Genomic DNA, 21,412 nt, shown 5'->3' with positions numbered 1-21,412 from the left:
TCATTGTCAGTAAGACATCTCATCATCTTCTTCAATGCTATTAATACCTTCCCTTCCAAGATATCTGCAGTTTCATTCTAAAACTTACTATTTCCTAGATCTCTTTTTTAAGCTAATTAAAAAAAAAAAATCTACAATGGGAGCACCATTTTCTCCGTTCAGGATCCCAGTTGTCACAGAATGACAACTAAGTTAAGTCTTAAGACACCGGAGCGGGAAGGAAAAAATATACTTTGCGTAGCAGGCAGCAGTTTATGCAAAAGATAGTTAACTTAGGTAAGCAAATATATTATTAAGGCTCAGTCCATCAAAACTCTCAGGAATGTATTAGAAACACAGACTACCTTACTAGAGAAGGTTTTCCCCTGCAGAGTACACTGAAAGCATTTTAAATGCAGATGGGGTGAGAAGAAGTCCCCCAGATCTTACAGGAAGAACATTGTTTGGACAGCATAGCTTCTAGTCACATACCAGGTACCTGAGCCAACTAACAAGAGAAAAGGGTCTCTCTTCCTAAACACTCTAGTCCATTTTCACGTGTCTCATCTATATGGCCTCCAGCAGCCACGTTAAGCAAGTGAAGCAGGAACAGCTCCAAGAACAAATCATTCTCAGAAACCCTTATCTTACGATTCTCTTTCCGCCACTATTGCATTCCATGGATCACAGAGCATATCAATAGTGTATTTAATCAGAAACAAGACACTTCTAATTTTCTGTTCTCATACATGCCACATGAAAAAAACAGGCGAGTTTGATGTTTGTATTAAAATGTGACTGTTGCACATTGCACAGCCTGATAAACAGCTGCCAGTTCTTCATTTACAGGCAAAAAAGGTAGTTTCTTTGTTCTACAGATGTAAAGTTCCAGCGTGAATGAAGAGATGAGAGAGAACCTGAAGCGGTAATCTGAGAAATATCACTTGGAAATAAGGGGTAAAACAAGCATTTTATTTCCATGAATTTTGGACTTTTCCTAAAAAACCCTACAAGGCTGGGCAGTCCAACCACGCTTTCATTTTCTACACCCACTCCTTCCTCTCCCTGCCCATCCTTTCACTGACAAAGCTATATTAAAAAAAAAAGAGAGAGAAAAAGAAGGAAGGAAGGAAGGAAGCAAGCAAGCAAGCAAGCAAGCCCTGGCAGCTTTTACATGTCCTATTCTTTATAGTTACTTGGGACAGACTACCACATTAATGTGATGACTTACAGATTTTGTGCCATCCAGCGTCCTGCCCTGCCACTCTAGTCCTTCCTAAAACTCCGGGAGGAACACATCTCTTCAGCAAACCCAAGATGCGAAGCTTGGCTGAGAAACAGCTCTGCACCCCGAAGAAAGAGCTAAACCTGACGAAACGCAGGAGAGGGGTAGGATTTAAAACCTGCCATTTCTTTCAGCTCGGCTGCTGCAGAACTGGGGAGCTGGGGGGCTCCGTGGCCCAGAGGGCAGCAGCCTGCCCCAGGCTGCCCGCTGCCGCCGAGGAAGCTCTCCCAAGCATACGGCTCGCTGGCAGAAACGAGGTCAGAGCACTGCCCGCAGCTTACAGCAGAGCTGAAAGCCTGAAGCCAGCTTACAGAATAAAGAGAAAAGCTGCACCGAGAGCAGCTGCTACCTCTAGGCTAATCGAGCTGGGTACCCAAGGATGAGACTTCCTCACTTGAGACCAGGAAACATTTCTTCAGCGTTTTCTTAGGGGCACGTCTGTAACTGTCCTTCGAGGTAAAAGCCAGGACTTCATCTAAAGGCTCATGAAAACCCACAGACCTGTGAGGAAGAGTGGCAAGCAACACCCAAAACATCACTGAGGTCGCATTAAAAGAACCCAGAAGGGTGAGGCTTGTTTTGTGTGTTTTCTTTCCCCCCCGCCCCCCCCCTATATAAAGCTATGTTATGTTATGTTATAGACAACGTTTACATCACAGTCCGGTGACACCTGTTAATTTATTCCTTAATACTCCACCATGGAGGTCTCTTAAAAGAAATTATTGAAATGAGGTTTACCTGCTATTCTATCAACAGCAGAATCATAGGAGAAGGAATTGAAGTTCAGATGCAAAGAAGTCTGTAATAATTTTGGTAAAGAAGGTTTTCTTGTCTGGACTCTACTGTTTTGGTTAACTTGATTTTTCGGTATATGAGAGGGTTAGCGTGTTACATTTGGGCCTACTGGAGGTAGAGAATTAGCTGCATTACCATCCTCTCTTTCTCTGCAGTCTGTGAAGACACAGAGTATCTGTGCAACGATCTTTACAACCAGCCCACCACGTGGAAAAATATCTTGGTTCAAGGAGTGGAAAGAACAATAATTTACAGAAAGAGAACAATAATTTACAGAAGGAAGCACCCAGCAGCAGAAGCAATTCAATTGACTTCACAATACAACAGTTTAAACCAACAGCAGCAAACAATTTCTTTAATCTTTGAGGTAGAAAAGTCTTCACCACCATCACCACAACCATGACTTTTTGGAAAGAAAGTATTCCCAGCTGGGTTGGTGTTGGGAACAGCAGGAGGAGGGTAGAAGTGGGTAGAGAACGAGCAAAAGCAAGTGGTGAAAATTTAAAAAATCTGAGACCAGACCACTGACTATTCTTTAATACAGCAACAAAAAAACAGTGACTTTCATTAGAAGTTGGTAAAAGACGGCTAAGTAATAAAGCAACAATAGATCTCTCATTTTCTGTGAGGGCGAAGGAGCATGATCTTTATGAATTCTGTAAGCAGACACACAAAAATCAAACACATATAGCTAGTTATTTAATTTTCTACCTAAAAACATGTATGTGGAAGATAACTAAGACGGGTAGTTGGCAACCAGGGTGAAGTGTGAGGAAGATGTGAAGAGAGAAGCTGTGCTCTTGCAGAGTGTGATTTATTGGGGGACAGCTCACTGAGACCAACAGTTGTTCTCTTCTCTCCAACAACAAAAACACCAAGCAGTTTTGTCAATGTAAAGGTAAACTTGTTTTTTAAGTGGTATCTTATTTACTTTGATTTGCTATTTCATTCTTTGTTGTCCATATCTGACCGCAACAGATAAAACACCCTGTAAGATTTCAGCTGCACGCTCCAAAAATCTATTCTAAATTCTACTACAGTAGAAGAGAAAAGCAGTAAAAGAGAAATACTGGAAAGGATAATGAATACATATAAAATATATGCTGACCTATATTCAGATAATACATTGTCTTAACAACAAACTCCAATTCAAAATATTGAAAATAAAACTAAATATATGTACACCGAACATCTTCAATTATTAAAGAAAATATAGGCAGACAAAAAAAATACAGTGGTAAATTTTATGCCAGGAAATATTAACGAACTTATTTTCCCGACCTCTGAGGAACATAATGTGTGTTAATTTAAAGGCCATAAGAGAATACTGCTGCACTGCAACAGGCCATGGAGTGTAATTTACAAGACCACTAAAATTTGGAATATATACTGCTCATACAGAACCAAAAAAAAAAAACCAAAAAAACCCCAAATAAAAATACCACTCAGATTTATTAGTACTTTTCAGAGTTTACAACTTTATCACTTAATTCATAGTACTATACTATTTGCATTTAAAAATTTTTCTTAAAACAGGATTTGTGCATTTATATTCTAAAACATTTGTGCAGACAACTTTGTCTATCAACAGCCATCAGATTAATGGATCATAAAGTAAAATACCATTACATGATCAGATACCCTTTGATAAACTCACTCTTCTGTTTAACTTACTGCTAAATTTCAAAGGTACGGATAAAATTATTTCTGGGATATTAATTTTGCTCTCAGAATAACAGTAAAAGAAAATCATCATTGAGTAATAAGGAGAGTGGTAAGGAGAGCAACAATAGTTATGATCACTAATCTCCTAAAACAAAATAGTTTTTATCAGCCTGCATTCCAACAGTTTTACTATCAAGTTAATTAATTGACTCCTACGCTAATATCTAAATGCCAAGCAATTAATGGCACTGTACTATAAATGGCTTTTTCTTTGCTCTTGTAGAGTTATTTTATAAAGCAAATGGAATTCTATCACTTCACTGATTTAATGCAGGCTTTGTGAGGTTAATATTCCCAAGCAATCGCAAAATAAAGAACTGCTTTAATTAACCTTCTGTGATTTAAATACTGAGAGAAGTCAGAATTTAGAAACTTTAAATACCACCATCATAACAACAACAATAATAATACTTTGTGGATCAAAGCCAAACCACTGTTTTGGGAACTTTCAGAAATACATTTGAACACATGTCTCTTACTGTATTTTTAAACTCATTAAAAAGATTTTTCTCTAAGCATAACATACTAAATTCATGACAGATTTTACACGGTTTTTGTAGTTGAGATGAAAAATGTTTCCTTTCAGGATGATTTATTTATAAGTACTGAAGTTTTTTGTTTGAAAAAATGATTCAGCATCCCCACCTTTTGCACTAGAATGCTTTGCAGAGATTTTTGTTATGGACGTGGGACATTGCCCGCTGAATCTACAAACTGATTGCATGTAAGTAAGTGACCACTTAAAAATAAAGAAGCCAAACAGGACTTCCCTTTTCTCCCCAGACTAAATTTTCTCTTTCCAATTTAGCTGAAAGGAGGCTCTTATTGCCAGAGTTTCGTTATTATATTCATTTTAGTGCATGAAAAAACTCATCAGGACTCAGGCCTTTCTGCATTGCTCATCTTACAAGCACAAGAGCTGCAATATGTCTACTAGGTTTAGAATGATACAAAAACATGGGACAAAAATTAAGAACCAGCAGGGTACAGGTGGCCATGAACACTCCTGGAAACAGGTTTGCAGTGTGCTCTGACCCATCTCCTCTGACTATCTGACTAGATATCATCAAACCCTCAGCAGCAGCAGATGCCTGAAGAGTTGCACTTGCTGCTTTCTCAGAAAGTGAAGAAAAGAAAGCCGACCTTCAAAATTCCTCCTTCAAGCTGCAAATGGAAAAGCCTACTTTGGGCAAAAAGCCATTAACAGATGAACACAGCAAAAGAACATACAGACTGGGAAAATGTTTAACTACAATAAGGGAACTTTAAACTGAAGGTGCCATACAATTGTTAAGACAACACAGAGGCAAACAAATACTTTCACTGACAGCCCTTTGGAAGATTATAAAACAGAAGCATAAACTAGTTCGCTACGTTTTATACATAAACAGTGGCACCACTTTGCAAGATAAAATACTTCTCCTTTCCCAGTAATATCACTTAACAAATCCAAGTTACTACAAAGTAACATGTAATACAAAGTACATGTAAGGGGTAATTATACAGGCTAACTTTAAAGGCTTCAGACCTAACAGACTGGAGTTGATTTTTATTTGGCTAAATTGATCACCATGTCTGTAAACGCTCGCTTTAAAATAACAGGGCCAAGAAGGTCTTCTTGGAATCTGAATGCAGTTTTTTGGGTTTGGTCAACATGCCTTCAGCAAAAATAAGCCTGTGCTGCTGTGAGTGCTGCTCCGTGCTATGCCCTCAATTTTGTGTTCGTGCTCAGGTGTGAGTTTACAGACAATTATCCTTGCTTTTTCTGCCTGATTCAATTCCTGCTAGCTACTTGGCTCTGGAAGATCATTCTCCAAGTCTGACAAGCTAGCACCTATGATAATCTTATAAATACAGATATAAATCACTGAGAGAAAAAGAGAAAGGTTTGACACATTTCCTGGAATGATATAAGCAATGCTGAGCAAACAGAGCATTCCCCAGACAATAATCAGCTGTTCCCACTACTGGGGGAAGACATAGCACAACAGGAGTCACAGTTTCACTGAAATCCTGAGCTGAGTAAGTAACCTCTGCCACACATATAAACAGCCATATGCTTAACACTTATTTGCTATGACAGCAGCATCATGATTATGAAATAAGACTTTCTACAAGCAGAAATCTAACTGGCAAAGACTTCCATCAGTTAAGCGTTCATTGAACCTACACAGGTTCAAACCTCATTTGCCCTTCCTGAAAACATCATGTGCTTAAGAAAGGCTCAAAAAAGATAAATTAGTTTTATGTACAAGATCAGTACGGTTCCTAACTATTTCAACAGTTTGTTTGTTTTTAAATCACTTCAGTGTTCAGCAAAGTAAGGTGACAACTGCCTTTCAGAGGTGCTGGTCACTGGTGGCTTGTCTAGACGCCAGGACTTAAGTCGTGGTGTGTGTTTGGAAGTCAGCTGAAAGGCTGCTCCCCTTCCCTCCTCTCCCCCAGACCAGCCAAACTGTATTACAGATGCAAATAGTCAAGGCTGCACTCTGCCTTTTGCTATCTACCTGATCTCTCTGAATTAGGTTGGCAACAAAGCCAACCTTTGTTGTTGTTGCGTACCAAAACAGATGCCTTCATAAAAAGTGACACTGTTGTTTTTCCTTGTCTCTAATTTCAAGTCCCACATAAAACAGGCTAGAAAAGCTGGCAGAAGGACATGTATCTCTGAGATTTTCCACCTAGATGTTTCATTGTCAGGCACTTCTCTGCTCACTACATACAAGCAGCCCTGGTTTTCTAAAGTCAACCAACACACACCCATCAGAAGCAAAAGTTCTTAGTGCCATGAATTTGGGGTTGAATGGTTTAAAAGCATCACTTCTCCCTTGTCCCTCTTTACCCTGGAAAGAAAATAATTGCTTCTAAGCTAAAAACAAGCCCAGCATTTCAAGGCAGCGTGAATATACGCTGGGCACTAGGCACCTCTGTTGCTGAGACGACAGAAGCCATGAAGGATTTACGGTACACAACAAGTAGTGGTGTCAGCCAGTGCTGATGATGGCAGGCAACAATCTCTTCTGAACATTAAATTTGATTATGAATTCTCATATAACTGTAATAGCCAACTTCCACAAAGAATGCTTTCCTATATGCTTGGCAGCAACTGTCAGATTAACCTACAAGCTTGTTCTTTCCCAGATTTCCTGTGGTTCATAACATAACAAATATTAAGTGCAACCACTCATCCAGTGGTAGATGATTACGGACACAAGAGTTAAAAGGACAGAAGGACAAATGATTTTTATTACAACTTTATGCCACGGGCAGTTATATGTTACTTGCAAGGCCGCATATATTCTAAAACAAGTTCAAATTAAATTCTGCAGTAGTTAAGACTAAACTACAGTACAGTCGACTGCTAATTCTGTGCCAGTTTCTAGTAACTTAAAAGTGAAGATTTTATTAAAAAGAATAATTGCATTGAGGTATAAAACTTAAATTTGGACTCAGTGAGGATGGTCTTTATTACTTACTAATGAATTTGGTATTTGCATGTAACATAACTATTCCTAACTTACAACAGCCATATTTTTGTACAGTGGTACGCCCCAAAACAGCTTGACAATGTTAATTAACATGCTGCTTATTACACTGTTAAAAGACCTTGAGCAGCTCACATAAAATTTAAAAACAAGACTTCATCCTCATTGTACCAAAATCACTTTAATAATTTGATGCATTTTGCCTCAATACAATTTGTTCTGTTTTCATGACAGTCATACAGCTTGGACATGAAAACGGATTAATTAGTTTCACATTTTGTTCACATTTTCAAAGACTGTTTCAAATCGGGGAATGTTTTATCTGTCCTACCTTGCACTGACTCAACGCTAGAAACAGATGTCTGCACAAAATCATTCTCATCATCGCCCAGGCTTGTGGCTGAGACTAGTTCAAACCACTGTCACCAGTTCAGGAACAAACATGAAATTTATGGCCTCCATTGATCCCAGTTTGGGCAACTGGAGAGAAGCCACAGCCCCTTGCGGGAGCATCAGTGGTCCCCAGCCCTCTGCCCAGAGAGACCGAGGCACCACCAGAGATGCCCCCACCTCGTCACGCACGCTGCCTTCCTGCTTTGGATGCCCTTGTACCTGGGACTACTGAAATTGTTCACAAATTCTTACTGGCCTAAACTGCATTCATCCCCCTGGCCCACTCTCAGAAAAAAAAAAAACCACTAGTTATTCTACTCTTTATTTGTCCTATGACAATTTGGGTTGAAAAAAATCTCATCATGATCAGTAGGTCTTATCTGTAGGTAAGGTATTATACTTGGGGGGGACGACAAGGTTTTGGCCAGCTTTTAGAACATTTTAATGAAACCTGACAGTGAGGGAGTCTTGTTTGTTTCCTTGTTTATAGAACATTTTCTCCTTTTAAATAAAAACAGACTAAAGACTGAGCCTGAACTACTTGACTGTTCCTTTCAGGCATTTAAAAGAAATGATGGTAAACACACAGAAATGGTGTAAAAGCACACACACACACAGAGCCTCTTCGTGCACTCTGTTAACCAGAGGGACCAATGCCCAGAAAAGTGCACAGGCATGCCCCACCTCACGGACACACTTTTTTCCACTTTTAATGTCATGCCTGCATATGAGAAAAAGGATCAGCATAATCCCACTCTATTCTGGAAACTTGCAAGCAGAAAGCTTCCAGGAATACTTAAAACAAAAGATGACTTCAGGGTAACAGTAGCAGGTGTAGAATAAAATAACTATTTTTGTTTAACTAAGAGTAAGACCATAATTATTTTGCACATCCATTTCATCTGTCAGAAAGTGATACGGTCCCAACTCATAAAATAGCACATTAAAGCTCAAAGACATGATCTTCTCTCTATACGTATGAACACATGCTACATAAAACAAGAAAATATATAAACATGGCTGTTTAAAAGCCAGTTGGAAAGCATAATAACCCAAAATATACATCACACTATCTTAACAAAATAATGTTTAATGATGACAGTTTAAGTTTGCAATTACATGACATTCTTGAGCAAAATATCACTTCCACTCATGGCAAAAGATTTAAAACTGCAAAAACAACTGAAGCATTTATTCATTTATATGCCATTTCAAGACGAAAAACCCTGCCAAGGGCAACACTGTAGTACTGTAGCACATTTTTCTCTTTTCTTTTAAAGAGCAGTAAAGGTAAAAAGTATTTAAAAAAAAAAGAAAGTGATATCTACATCTACCGGCAATATCTAATGATCAATGAATCTGCTACTGCAATAAATTTGCTTAAAACAAAGCTCTTCCTTTAATGGTTTTTACACAGCAGGCTCCTGATATGAACAGGGGATGACTGATGCCGGCTTACAATATGGCTCTATAGTAAACTATGCCAGTATTACTATCAAATCACCTCTTACGAAACTCCCTTTCTGCCCACTATACAATCAATTTAACAAAGATCTAAACAACTTACCGTCCAATCGTTCAAATAAATCCCACTCTCTCCCTTCGTCTCTATGCTTATTAGAAGAATGGAAAAGCCACAAGTCACTGGAAAGGTCCCAGAAATTATTTTATCTGTTTATGTTTATTGACAAAATCACATATTGAATTCAAGTGAGTCAAAGAAAGGGAGCAATGGCTTCACACTTCTACAATACGTGAGAAATGAAGACAAGTACCACTTCCAGGGCACAAACACTAAGAATTATACTCAACTGCAGACGCTCACCCACGTGTCTAAAAGAGCAAAAATAAAATATTATCCGTATGAAATTTTCTATCAGTTTTCTCCCCATAACAGAACACTCAGTACATCACACGACAGGTTTTTACACAAAAGGAATCCAGCAGCAAGAAAAAGTCCATCATCCATCCAGAATAAACACTACTTTCAGCTTGATAATCTCCAAAATGAGTAGATTGACATAAATCTACAAGGGAAATAAAGAAAATACAATGGGGAAAAGAAGGCAAATTACTGAGCAGCCCCCTTTCTCCAATCTGGCCTCTCTTCTCCTTCCTGAAGTAAAACCAGTTCAATCACACTCACATCACAAAGGTGGCAATCATGGAGACGGCTTATTTACCCTAAAAACAGAACATGAAACTTCTTCACCTCACAGCTGCTCCGCTGCTACAAGCAAGATCAGCTTCCAGTCCATTGGGCACAGAATAGCCTGTAAACTCTTTCGGGCAAAGACCACCTTTTTGTTATGTACTTGGAGAATGACCAGAATAATAACGTCCTGATCCACAGCTGGGGCTACCATGAACTACTTCAATATTATTAGTGATCTTCTCTTGCTTCATGATCCAACCACACTCTCCAGGAAAAAGACTTACAGACTAAAGTTTTCCCATAATTCTCGCTAGCCAGCATGAGGCAAACACATCTTCAGAGGTCAGCTTCTCTTCTTGAGGCCAACATCCTGAAACAATTGACTTTATACATTCCTCAAAGTTGTGACCATTCAAAACTAGGACTTTGCACCAATGATGAGTGCAAAAAGCGACAACGTCAATGTAAAAAGACGAGAAAACAGTTAATGAAGAACACAAAAAAACATGGAGGAAATTCATTTGCAAGCTGGAAAGAAAGAGCAAAATAAGGATGACAAAACAGAAAGGATGATAGATTGTATGGCTGAGGCTACCTCAGTTTTATAACTGACAGGATGATATAAATAGGACGTAGTGGTATTTTTAAGAGTAGAAATAAGAAAGATACACCAACTGGAGCAACAGATATTATATGGTTTTGCAGTTTATTTTTAAATTTTATTTAGAATATGTAAAGCCAATATTAAATCACAGTAACACAGAATCACACAGGTTCAAAGAGACCTTCAGAGAGAAGTCATATAGTCAAACTTCCAGTTCAAAGCAAGTCTAGCGAGAACAAGAGTGTTTGGGGGTCTTGTCTAGTGGAATTTTGAGCATCTCCAAGGATGGAGATTCCAGTCTCTCTGGACTCCTTCCTGTGTTTGAAAACCTTCATGGTAATTACCCCACGTATGAGTATAAGTTGGGGACAGACCTGTTGGAGAGCAGCGGAGGGGAAAGGGACCTGGGGGTCCTAGTGGACAGCAGGATGACCATGAGCCAGCAATGTGCCCTTGTGGCCAAGAAGGCCAATGGCATCCTGGGGTGTATTAGAAGGGGTGTGGTTAGCAGGTCGAGAGAGATTCTCCTCCCCCTCTACTCTGCCCTGCTGAGGCTGCATCTGGAATATTGTGTCCAGTTCTGGGCCCCTCAGTTCAAGAAGGACAGGGAACTGCTAGAGAGAGTCCAGCGCAGAGCCACGAAGATGATTAAGGGAATGGAACATCTCCCTTATGGGGAGAGGCTGAGGGAGCTGGGTCTCTTTAGCTTGGAGAAGAGGAGACTGAGGGGTGACCTCATTAATGTTTATAAATATGTAAAGGGCAAGTGTCATGAGGATGGAGCCAGGCTCTTCTGAGTGACATCCATTGACAGGACAAGGGGTAATGGGTACAAGCTGGAACACAGGAGGTTCCACATAAATATGAGGAAAAACTTCTTTACGGTGAGGGTGACCGAACACTGGAACAGGCTGCCCAGAGAGGTTGTGGAGTCTCCTTCTCTGGAGACATTCAAAACCCGCCTGGACGCATTCCTGTGTGACATGATCTAGGTAATCCTGCTCCGGCAGGGGGACTGGACTACATGATCTTTCGAGGTCCCTTCCAATCCCTAATATTCTGTGATTCTGTAATTTTGTGTTGTTTTGTTGTTTTTTTTCTTCTACCAAGTTGCAACTTCCCTCGTCCCAGTCTGCCCCCACTGCCTCTTGTCCTTCCATTGTGTACCACTGAGATGAGTTTGGCTCTGCTCTCTCCCACATCCGCCCATTTGGTAGCTGTAAACAGCAGTAAGATCACCCTTGGGTTTTCTCTTTGTAAGGCTGCCCAATATATCAAATTCGGTGAACTCTGCTCTTAAAACTCCTAAAACTATATGAATATCTACTCCTGTTTCTCTTGCTAAAATTTTAATCAAATAAACTCTAATTTTTAAATTATTTTCAAAAAATGGTCTCATATAAGCAGAGACATGTATGCTTAAATAACCACAGTTTTAAAAATTTTTGTCTCAGCAGCAGAATTTGATGTATAGCCCCAATTTTTTTGTTACCCCAGTATTAACTTTTGTATTGTACACTGGTTACCACTTGATGGTAACTCTACTATGCATCATCAGCAGAGAAAGAACAGTGTTGCTGAAGTGTGAAAAGTATGGACTTCAACTTTTTGTGTTAGGAATTTGTTTTCTAGATTAGCAGTTCTCAAATAATGGGATAGAACACAGTGATGAGGTTTTACAGAGAAAAATTAGAGATGAGCTGTTCACCTGATGACTCTTCCTGAGACAGGGGGGAAAGCAATCATGGAAACAATCTGGAGATGGGGAAAAGAAAAGGAGCAAGCATCAAGGTGTTAAGGACTACTTATTATTTATATGAAATAGTCCGATCTACACACAAATACTCCAGGAAAAGCCTGTATAATTCAGAACCTGTGATCAGGGTTCAAAACTTAAGAGGCTGACCACTACTGAAGAACAGTATAACCAACCAGCCATTCACAAACCACAAGATTTCAGGTGTGATTCTCACATTGAGGATTACCAGTCACAAGGCTGTGTTGGTGAGGACCTAATGTATCATCTGAATTTGCAGATTCAGGCAAAAATGCCTACTGACCTTGAGATGCCTGTATCACCCTCAGAGCCTGGATTTAGACACTCCTTCAATGTACCCTCTAATCCTTAAAGAAGAAATTTAGCTACGTTGAAGCTGATGTCTTCTACTCCTGAACCTGTTCCTGCCTTTCTCTCCATCCCAGTTCTCTGAAGTCCGTAATATATGGAAGGCTTTACTCTCATTTTGCCTTTACCCTCTTCTATGATACCACTCACTTCATCGCACAAGCCTTCACTTTACTGGCTATGATAGCAAATGATGTAATTGGAACATGTATCAACAGGTAAATCAGTATCTTTTTATTTCATAAGTCCTGTATAGTTCGTATGTTTTGTATATTTTTTAAACTACAACACTCAATCCATTTAACTGACAGTATTTAAAATATGATGAGGTGTCCAAGGCAGCAAAAAAGAATTTCAATTTCACAAACTGTGATATGTAGACATTGGAGCAGCTGTGTTTCTTCTATCCCATAGGCTGTATTACTAGGACTTCATCTGCTAAGACTTTAGCAAGATGCTTATAAACAGTATTTTCAAGTCATAAAGAAATCAAGCATTTAATGCCAAAGTAAAAAGAGAGAAAATTAAATTTAAAGATACAACTGCAATCTTTGAAGTCACAATTACATATAATCCAAAAGATGGAAAGTGGTGACATTTACAAGAATATTATAGATACAATTAAGAATTCTATTTCATAAACCATCCAGCATTTTAATGAAAAAAGTTAATTCTCAATGGAATTTTAAAATGTAGATGAAGAAAAATTAACATGTAATTACACAGTGAAATTATCATAGCTTTATTTTAAAATCGAAGGAGGGGAGCCTCCTGTATCATTGCTACTTATGCCATCTTTTGTTAGTTTATTTTACACACTATTTTTATTTCAAGCTAAGATTTCTACATTGCACCAGCATTATCCCAAAATGTTAATCAACCACGCCTGACAGAATTCCCCAGTGACTTGCAGCAAGTGCTGATGCTTCCACTAATGCCCAGTCTTGAGCAACTCACTTTTGTTAGATTTCCCAGGATGGCGAGTATGCTTTAGTTTCATCCTTCCACTTCCAGATCACTTCTCTGTGATTAACAGAGCTGAGACTGCAGACAGAACTGAGCCTACACACTCAGCTGCATCAGCTATGGACGTCCATTTTGTTCAGTATCTAAAATCTGTGTATTTCTCAAGCTCTGGGAAGCGGACCCATACACTATCACTTCTGATCTTAGTTAAAAACAGAATCACTTTAAACGAATTTTAATGGCTAACATATAAAGCGCAATTCAAGAACAGCAATGGATATTGAATTATGTAGTTTCACTACCTGGATGTGCAAACTGACAACATTCAAGTTAATAGCTATAATATTAATTAAAAATATCTCCTAAGAAGCTCCCTTGACAAAGCAGCTCCAAAATGCCTTGAACTCATCTATCCTCAAATGAAATAAACATGAAAAACAGAACAGTAGTGACCATGTTAGATGCAGGAGCTCTCAACAACTTCTGCCCTGTGAGAGGAAAACAAAATAAAAGCAAGGAAAACCTCCCACCTCCACTGACATCTGATCAAGAAACTGTTACTTCTTTTTAAAAGCAGAATTGATAGTTGCTGAGGTATATACACTGGCTTTATTCAAAAGAGCTGATATAAAATAAAGCCTGAAAGTGTGTGCAGATGTAGTTGTGTGTATACCCCGAAAGACTTTCCAGAAGGATGCTGTCTGGTTCCATGTTTCTTTAATTTTGGTTTTAACGCTGTTCTCTCAAAAAGGGGTTGGGTGGGTTCTGTTCATTTCACACAGATCATTCTGACACTTCCAGCTCCAAGGTGACTGTCAGTAGTGGAGGACAGTGCTTACCTGCTGAGCCTGGTACCTCTGCTGCGCCTGCGACAGATACTGTGCCTGGGGTGGCAGATGCTGGGGCTGTGGCTGCTGGTTGTAGTACGGCTGCTGGCCCTGCTGGCAGTAGCCACTCACACCTTGCTGACCATACTGAGGCGGTATCTGTTGGAAGAGCCAAGCAAAGCAAAAATATGAGTCGAGGCACAAGAAGACATGAAATTGAGCTATGTCACATCCGTACGGCAACCTGAGCAGAAGCAGTATCCTCAGCTATACACTCGACACAAAAGTCCTATTCTTTTACTCAGCAGTTCATTGAAGGCCTTAGAACCTCTTGCCTGAGCAGGAGGAGTAAGCCTGAGTGATCTGTATAGTTACTCTTTTCAGGAAGAGCTTCTAAGGAAAATGCTATGCTTCTGAACATCACGATTCCATAATGCCCAGCCTTAAAATACAGCGGCAGTTATTTTACGTGTTTGCTCTCCACAGGCACACTACTGAGGCAAACTGACGAAAGAATCTTTCCGAAGCCCTGACCCAAAAGTACGACTGTGGGGGGAAAAAAAAAGGCACAATTCTAAAATAGATATTGAAAGAGAAATGTCTTTTTTTTGAGCAATAAAGTACTAATTTTTGTGAAATGTTTTGCCCCCTCAGGTTTTTAGCTTTCATGTATACATGTGTGTTTAAGCTTTACACAAAAAACCTTAGGGTTTGGCAGGTTTGTTTTTGTTGAGTTCAATCTCTCTCAGTCTCCTTCCCCCTACTAAGTTTTTTTTTTTTAAAAAACAAACAAACAAACAAAACAAAACACCAGTACACCAAAACAAAATAACCTGTTACAGGTCCTATTAACAGACAAATCAGCACATGCACCAAGAACCCCCTCCACATACTGAGAATTCAAGTCATAACCAAAAGCAAGTAAATTATAATGTCAGAGGAATTTTCTGCATCTGTTTAGTCTGTAAGCCTTGTATCAATAGACACTGCCATTTTCTTGAGATAACTGAAAGAGCACACTTTCAACAAGCTCCTCATATTCTATCCGTATTGCCCCCATTTTAGGTACCAGTGTTTTTCCCCAAACACCAGTATTTACTACCATTTCAGATAAGCGACAGATGCAACATAGGACTTCTCCCTTCTAGAATGGACCTTCTGTTGGTTCTGACATCCTTGCCCCAAGCAAATGTCTTGGATACCCGAACACATCTGAAATGCTTTGATCTCTGAATTGTTCCCACTGAGTCTCTGATACACTGATAAATCTGTTTATTCAACATGTAAACACATACCTGTTCCACCTAAAGTTAAAGTACTACATTCATTCAACAATACAGTAATATTTGCTAGGCAATAATAATAATATAATGTCAAATTTAAACACGTGCATAGGTTGTTTTTACTATCACAACTTGATCTGCTTCTATTACTTCTGCCAGAAGTTGGTAGTCCTGCTTCTTGCTAACTCCTAAGGGTCAGCACTGTAACCCCCACTTCCTGCACTTGTTCTCTTTGCTTGCGCTTCCATTTCCTTCACCATCATTTCACAGGCAGTTAATGTTTCTGTGACCAAAGTAACCCTTTCTGACAAATACCCTCTCCCTGCTGATGCATAAATGAGGCAGTTATAATGCAAACTAAAAAGGGTGTGTTGGAATATCATCAGGCAAACAGACAGCTGGAGTCTGAGATCTGACAGAAGACCACATGGTGATTTGCCCATTAGCTGCAAAGGTCACGGGGCCTGGACTGGTTCCTAGGAAATGCTGAGAAGAAACCTATGTTATGGTCCATCTGGGTCCCAGGAACACTAGGAAGAAAAGGAAAGATATCCTGACAGCAAAATATGGGTTTCTGGAAAGAAGAGAGAATCTGAATGCCCAGTTGACAGGATGGTAACAAAGCAAAAGATCAGATTCATCAGGCACTGGAGTACTTCTGAACAAAGATACTTGTGCAGGAAGGCTGGAGCTGACCTGAACATAGGAGTCAGGTCACTGGTACCTAAGGAACAAGAACTTGAAATTTTAAACTGAAGAGAAGGGTTTAGAAGAATACATGGTTCAAAAGCATGGCATTGCTCCTTGCCAAATGATGTTCTGAAAGCTGAAAGTTTATGTGGGCTCAAGCAAAGACTGAACAAGTTCACAAAAGATACATCCTCTGAGGGTTACCAAATATATAGAGCCACACCTGGCTCAGGAAGTCCCTGAACTGAGAATAGCTGGAGGCTTGAAGAGCCCTGGGGGAAGTATCACATGCTTGCTTTGTTCTGACTCTTTTCTAGGCCTCCAATTAAAGCCTCCACTGGAGGCAGGATACGGGGCCGCATGAACTCTTGATCTGACCTGATACAGCCATGCCTGTGTTCTAAGCCCCTCTTTGCAATACATATTTGTGTCGAGAAAACAAATAAATTTGGTCTGTGAGGTACTAAGTAACAAAAGTAAGCAACCTGAAGAGGCAATAACACCTTGATTGCCAGAAGCTGGGAGACTGCTTCAATCTCTTAAATGTTTTCCCTACCGATCTACTTCCAGACACTGGTGTAAAAAAGGGTACTGGGCTCTCCTTCTGACCTTAGGTATCAGTTACTTACGTTGCAATTTTCCTCCATGTTCTCCCAATCCAAACTGTTTAAAAAAAAAAAAAAAAAGTGCAACAATAATCCTGATGCTACATGTACTTTTAGATGCTATACTCTTCAGTGCAGAGACCCATCACCGCTGCCTTAGCTGAACACTTGGTATAATTTCTGTGGCTATTTAAATAAATAACAAACAACAACACGCAAATTAATCCTCCTGCTTTACTGATGGGGATCACAAGATACCGCTTATGGACAAATGTTTATTAAACAGCATATAAAAAAGCTTAATTAAAATCTCCCCAGAACAAAACAAATCTGAAGCCAATTACTTACAATGCTTGGAGTGAATGACCCAAGCATCCTCTTTCTTCATGAGGTAAACCCTCCCTCCCTTTCTCCTTTACATCCACATTCTTTGTGGCCACACAATGCAGGAGATGAGAATGTGGGAACCCTTGGCATGCCTGTGCTAATGCACGCATTCTTGGGACGGTGCAAGAAAGAACAGACCCAAGTTTGAATCTATTTCTAGGGAAGCACAGAAACTTGTAATAATTACCTTGCCTCCTACTGCACAGTACAAAGAGCATTGTTTTGGGGGAGGTATGACTGACCATGAGTGATTAAACCACTCTGAACGCAATAAGGGAAGGATGAGAATAAAAGAGGAACAAAATTGGCAGCCATAATAAAGAGGTGGGAGAAATCCAATTAAACCTATAACTTAGCCCATTATCTTTAATTCTTGCTTGAACAAGGGGTCTTGTGGCAGACATTCTTTGTCCAGGTAATACCTTGATAGTAATGGAAGTGTTAAGCAATTTTTGTGTGCATAATCCATAACTAATGTCAAAGGAGAAGGATCATTAGACAGCATTACAGTCATTATAATAATTTTTAAAATTAAAATGTAACAGAATTAGTGTGTTAGCGTAGGTACACTAATAATACCAGCAATATACAGATACTGCACTTTTAAACTATCCTAATGGCTAGATCCAGTCAATAATGGAAGAAACTTCACATGTCCCCTATCACAAAAATCTCTGCCAACTCACTCTGGGACCCACCTGACCATGCCAGTCACCATGACATGCTCACTACATGGAAAGAGTCCTGGCAACATTGATCACTGCTTCTCCGTGCAATCTATTTGGTGCCCAAAAAGTAAGGCAGACCCTGGATAATGTCGGTAGCAGGCAACAGCACAGTTCAGAACTCTTGAACCACACTGTCATGACAGAAAATCAGGGGGGAAAGGGGTGTGTCTGCCCTGATTAGCATTAAGCCCCACTTACAGAGAAGAAAAGCTGAACTCCAAAGGCAGGGGTGGCAGTCAGAAGAAAGGGTGACACCACCTGATTCAATGCCTTCTTTGCAGAGAAACAGTGAAACAGTACCATCTTCAGAAATGTAATCATCAGTAACATTCTTCTTTCCTAGCAACTGTAACACTGTAATTACATAGAAATTAGAATACAAAATGTATAGTGAGTGGGATTCCCAGGGAAAAAGACCCCACCACCTGGTACTTCACACCCAGAGTAAACCAGCACATTCTTCCAGTCAACATTAAGGTCAAATTTAATTCTAATTCTTTTACAGTGGTCGCTTCAGTAATAACTATAAAGAAAGCTGTCACACAGTTCCCATCAAACGTTCAAATAAAACTCTCGCCATTTTCTGAAACATCTACTGCTTTGGTCTTAAGATTTCGAAAGCCAGACCTCTGCCAAAACATAAGTATTTTCCCCCAAACATTCAAACCATGCATTCCTCCACTGGCACACATTCAGTGGAAGATTCTATCATAGTTAGGTACAGCATGGTCTCCTGTCTCAAATTGCCTTGTCCAACCCCAGCGTGCTTGGGCACACACAGCCTTAACGAAGGCTACAAGTCCTTCTCACTGAACGACAAAAAAAAATATTCTAAAAGGAAACCAAGTAAAAAGCTGGGTGTTAATGTCAAGGCTATTAATCAGAGGTAAATCAGAAATCCTGATGCTAAGGCATTTTATTCATACATTCTATAAATTCTATTACTTCTTATCACTTAGCTTTGACCTTTTGACAATACATTGGTCACAACGTTCACCTATGTTACTGTCTTTCCTAGACTGCTTGCCTTTACATTGAAGTATGAACTTTAAAATCTTATTAAGAGCCTTTAAAATATTAACACTGGGCCTGATACTGGTCCACCTTGTGACCCAGAGCAAGGAAGCAAAAGGATAAAAAGCACGTTTCTGTGTCACAGCACAATAATCCCCATTCCAGAACTTGCAAGGTAGCGGATTTTGCAGAGTCATTAAATGTGTATCTATGTTGAAGACTGCAGTGCAGTACACAGATCTGCAAACTAGCTCAGATATTGGAAGGAGCCTACACCAAAAGCCATGCTAGGCTAATTTGCCCTGCTCTATCGAAGGGTGAATTAGGTCAGAGGGAGGTTCACGTTCTTGTAGACAGACTGCTTCTTGTACACAAGCCAGTTCATTTAAAAAGGTAGCTCAAGTATCCTTACTATACGCTGCAGTCTGCAATGCAGTCATACCCTGTGCTACTGTTAACGTGCAGGACAGAAAGGACAGGACTTCAAACACATGCCTTTTTGTAGTGTGTGCCTTTTATAGTCCCCTTTTGCTCAAAAAGGGCACAGCAGCATGATTACACCAGTTGTCAGTGCAATGTATATGGCATCAAATATGTACCTGTCATGAGGTGCTCTCTATATACTGCCTTTTACTGTAGCTTAAATCAAAGCAACATGAGCTAACCCATTATTAGTACAGGCAATTTTCCTCTCTTTTAAAAAAAAAAGAGAAACTACAAAAAAAAGTAAAAAGCTACTAAGATTACATGATTAAAAAAACTCTGCAGTCAGAAAATATAGATGTTAAGGTTCCAAAAGCAACATTAACTGAGCCATGTTGCACATATATAGCACCTTCTCTTTCTGATTTATGTTGTCAAAGGCATTTCATAAAATATAGAGGATGTGAAATGTGGCTCAGTTAATGTGGCTGCTAGAATCTTATCATTTATGTTTTCTGACTTCTTAGCTGTGCAACCTTCACATCTTATTAACATAGTTTTTTGCATAGACTGTAGTATGGAATAGTACTTATGTTTTATGTATTGACATATTTTTGATGTACTGAGATTTTGAATAAGTTTGCTATTCTTCATGATGATAGCCAAATAAATAAAGACTACTACCAGAAAATAGTCAATCATTTATAAGGAAAAACAATATTTCTCCTTCCAAAAAAGAACACTTTGATTCCCTTGTCATAAATTGATGAAAACTACCTCTGCTGTAAATGCTAAATCTATGCCAATATCACAACCACCTCCCACTCCCACCTTCCCCTAAAACCAGAAAACAAAAATAAAAAATTTGCATGTTTTAGATGAGCTAAAATTAGTTTCAAGGGAGAAGTACACAGCTGAGTCTAGAAACAATAGGAAGAAATTTTTCCTACACAAGAGCCTGATAGTGTTGATTTGTACACTGCATTACAGTCTGAACTAATGCAACATTTGGTCCTTTCTGCAAATTAAGGGATGAAAATACGATAATCTCTTGTAAGAGATTTCCATATTGTTATATCCATCCCTTCAGACCAACACCATAGAGAAGATTGAAAATTTGCAACAGAATTTTTTTCAGAAGAGTTATTTTGATATATTGTATTAAAAATACAGAGAAATCACAGTGCCTATATATATACACACACACACACACTTAAATGATGAGTCAGATAAGATATCTATTCTTATACTCTGCCTGCCTGCCTTTTTTTTTTTTAAGCGATCAAAACAATTAAAAGGGATCATGTAATCTGCTTAAGTAATAGACGTCCATTTTACAAACCAACATAAGAAAAAGCACATCAGAACTGCCACAACCAATGTGAGCTTCACCTGGTCCCTATGGTGTCTCCAATGCTTGGTGCTTCGGTAAAAAGTATGTAGGAAACCTCATCCCTCACTGCACTAATAGTATCAAACTCACCTACGACATGCCAGCCGTTAAAGAAAAATGCAAAAGCCTGTATTTAACCCAATTTTTAATCATAAAACAAATAATTTATCACAGGTCACTTCTTGTGCACCTATGAATGGACTACACAACAGCCTTTGGTCCCCAAATCCTGTATTTGCAATTTATTCTCCAGGAAATTGGTAACAGTTTTGACCACTATTTCTCAAATGGTGGTTAAAATAAAATATGGTTAAGAAAATACAGATAAATATTTTTCTTCAGACAAGTTTTGCAGTGTCATTCAAACCTTCTAAAGTAGGGAACACAAATGAGAGGTATGGGTTGAGTCTGAATAGTAGGTAATCTAACCGCATGAGTAATCCTCCATTTTTATACATTTATACACAGAGAGACTCCTAACACTTAACTACAGGAGACTGAAGAGTCCTTCTGTAAAACAGCTTTCACACTACATTTCTTCTGGCGCACA

At 39.2% G+C, this 21,412-nt stretch overlaps 1 protein-coding gene across 2 annotated transcripts in view; it reads right to left on the bottom strand.

Moving 5' to 3' along the window:
- Positions 1-21,412, bottom strand: part of ARID1B (AT-rich interaction domain 1B) — a 341,543-nt gene that overhangs the window by 245,271 nt on the left and 74,860 nt on the right. For both annotated transcript variants that reach the window (XM_068408105.1, XM_068408190.1), the window contains exon 3: positions 14,352-14,498. In XM_068408105.1, the coding sequence (XP_068264206.1) occupies positions 14,352-14,498 (147 nt within the window). The remainder of the gene's footprint in view (positions 1-14,351; positions 14,499-21,412) is intronic.

Source organism: Nyctibius grandis, chromosome 1 (genome assembly GCF_013368605.1).
Source record: "Nyctibius grandis isolate bNycGra1 chromosome 1, bNycGra1.pri, whole genome shotgun sequence".
Lineage (NCBI taxonomy): Eukaryota > Metazoa > Chordata > Aves > Nyctibiiformes > Nyctibiidae > Nyctibius > Nyctibius grandis.
Note: the sequence above shows the minus strand (reverse complement) of the source record. Positions and strands in the feature narration are given on the sequence as shown.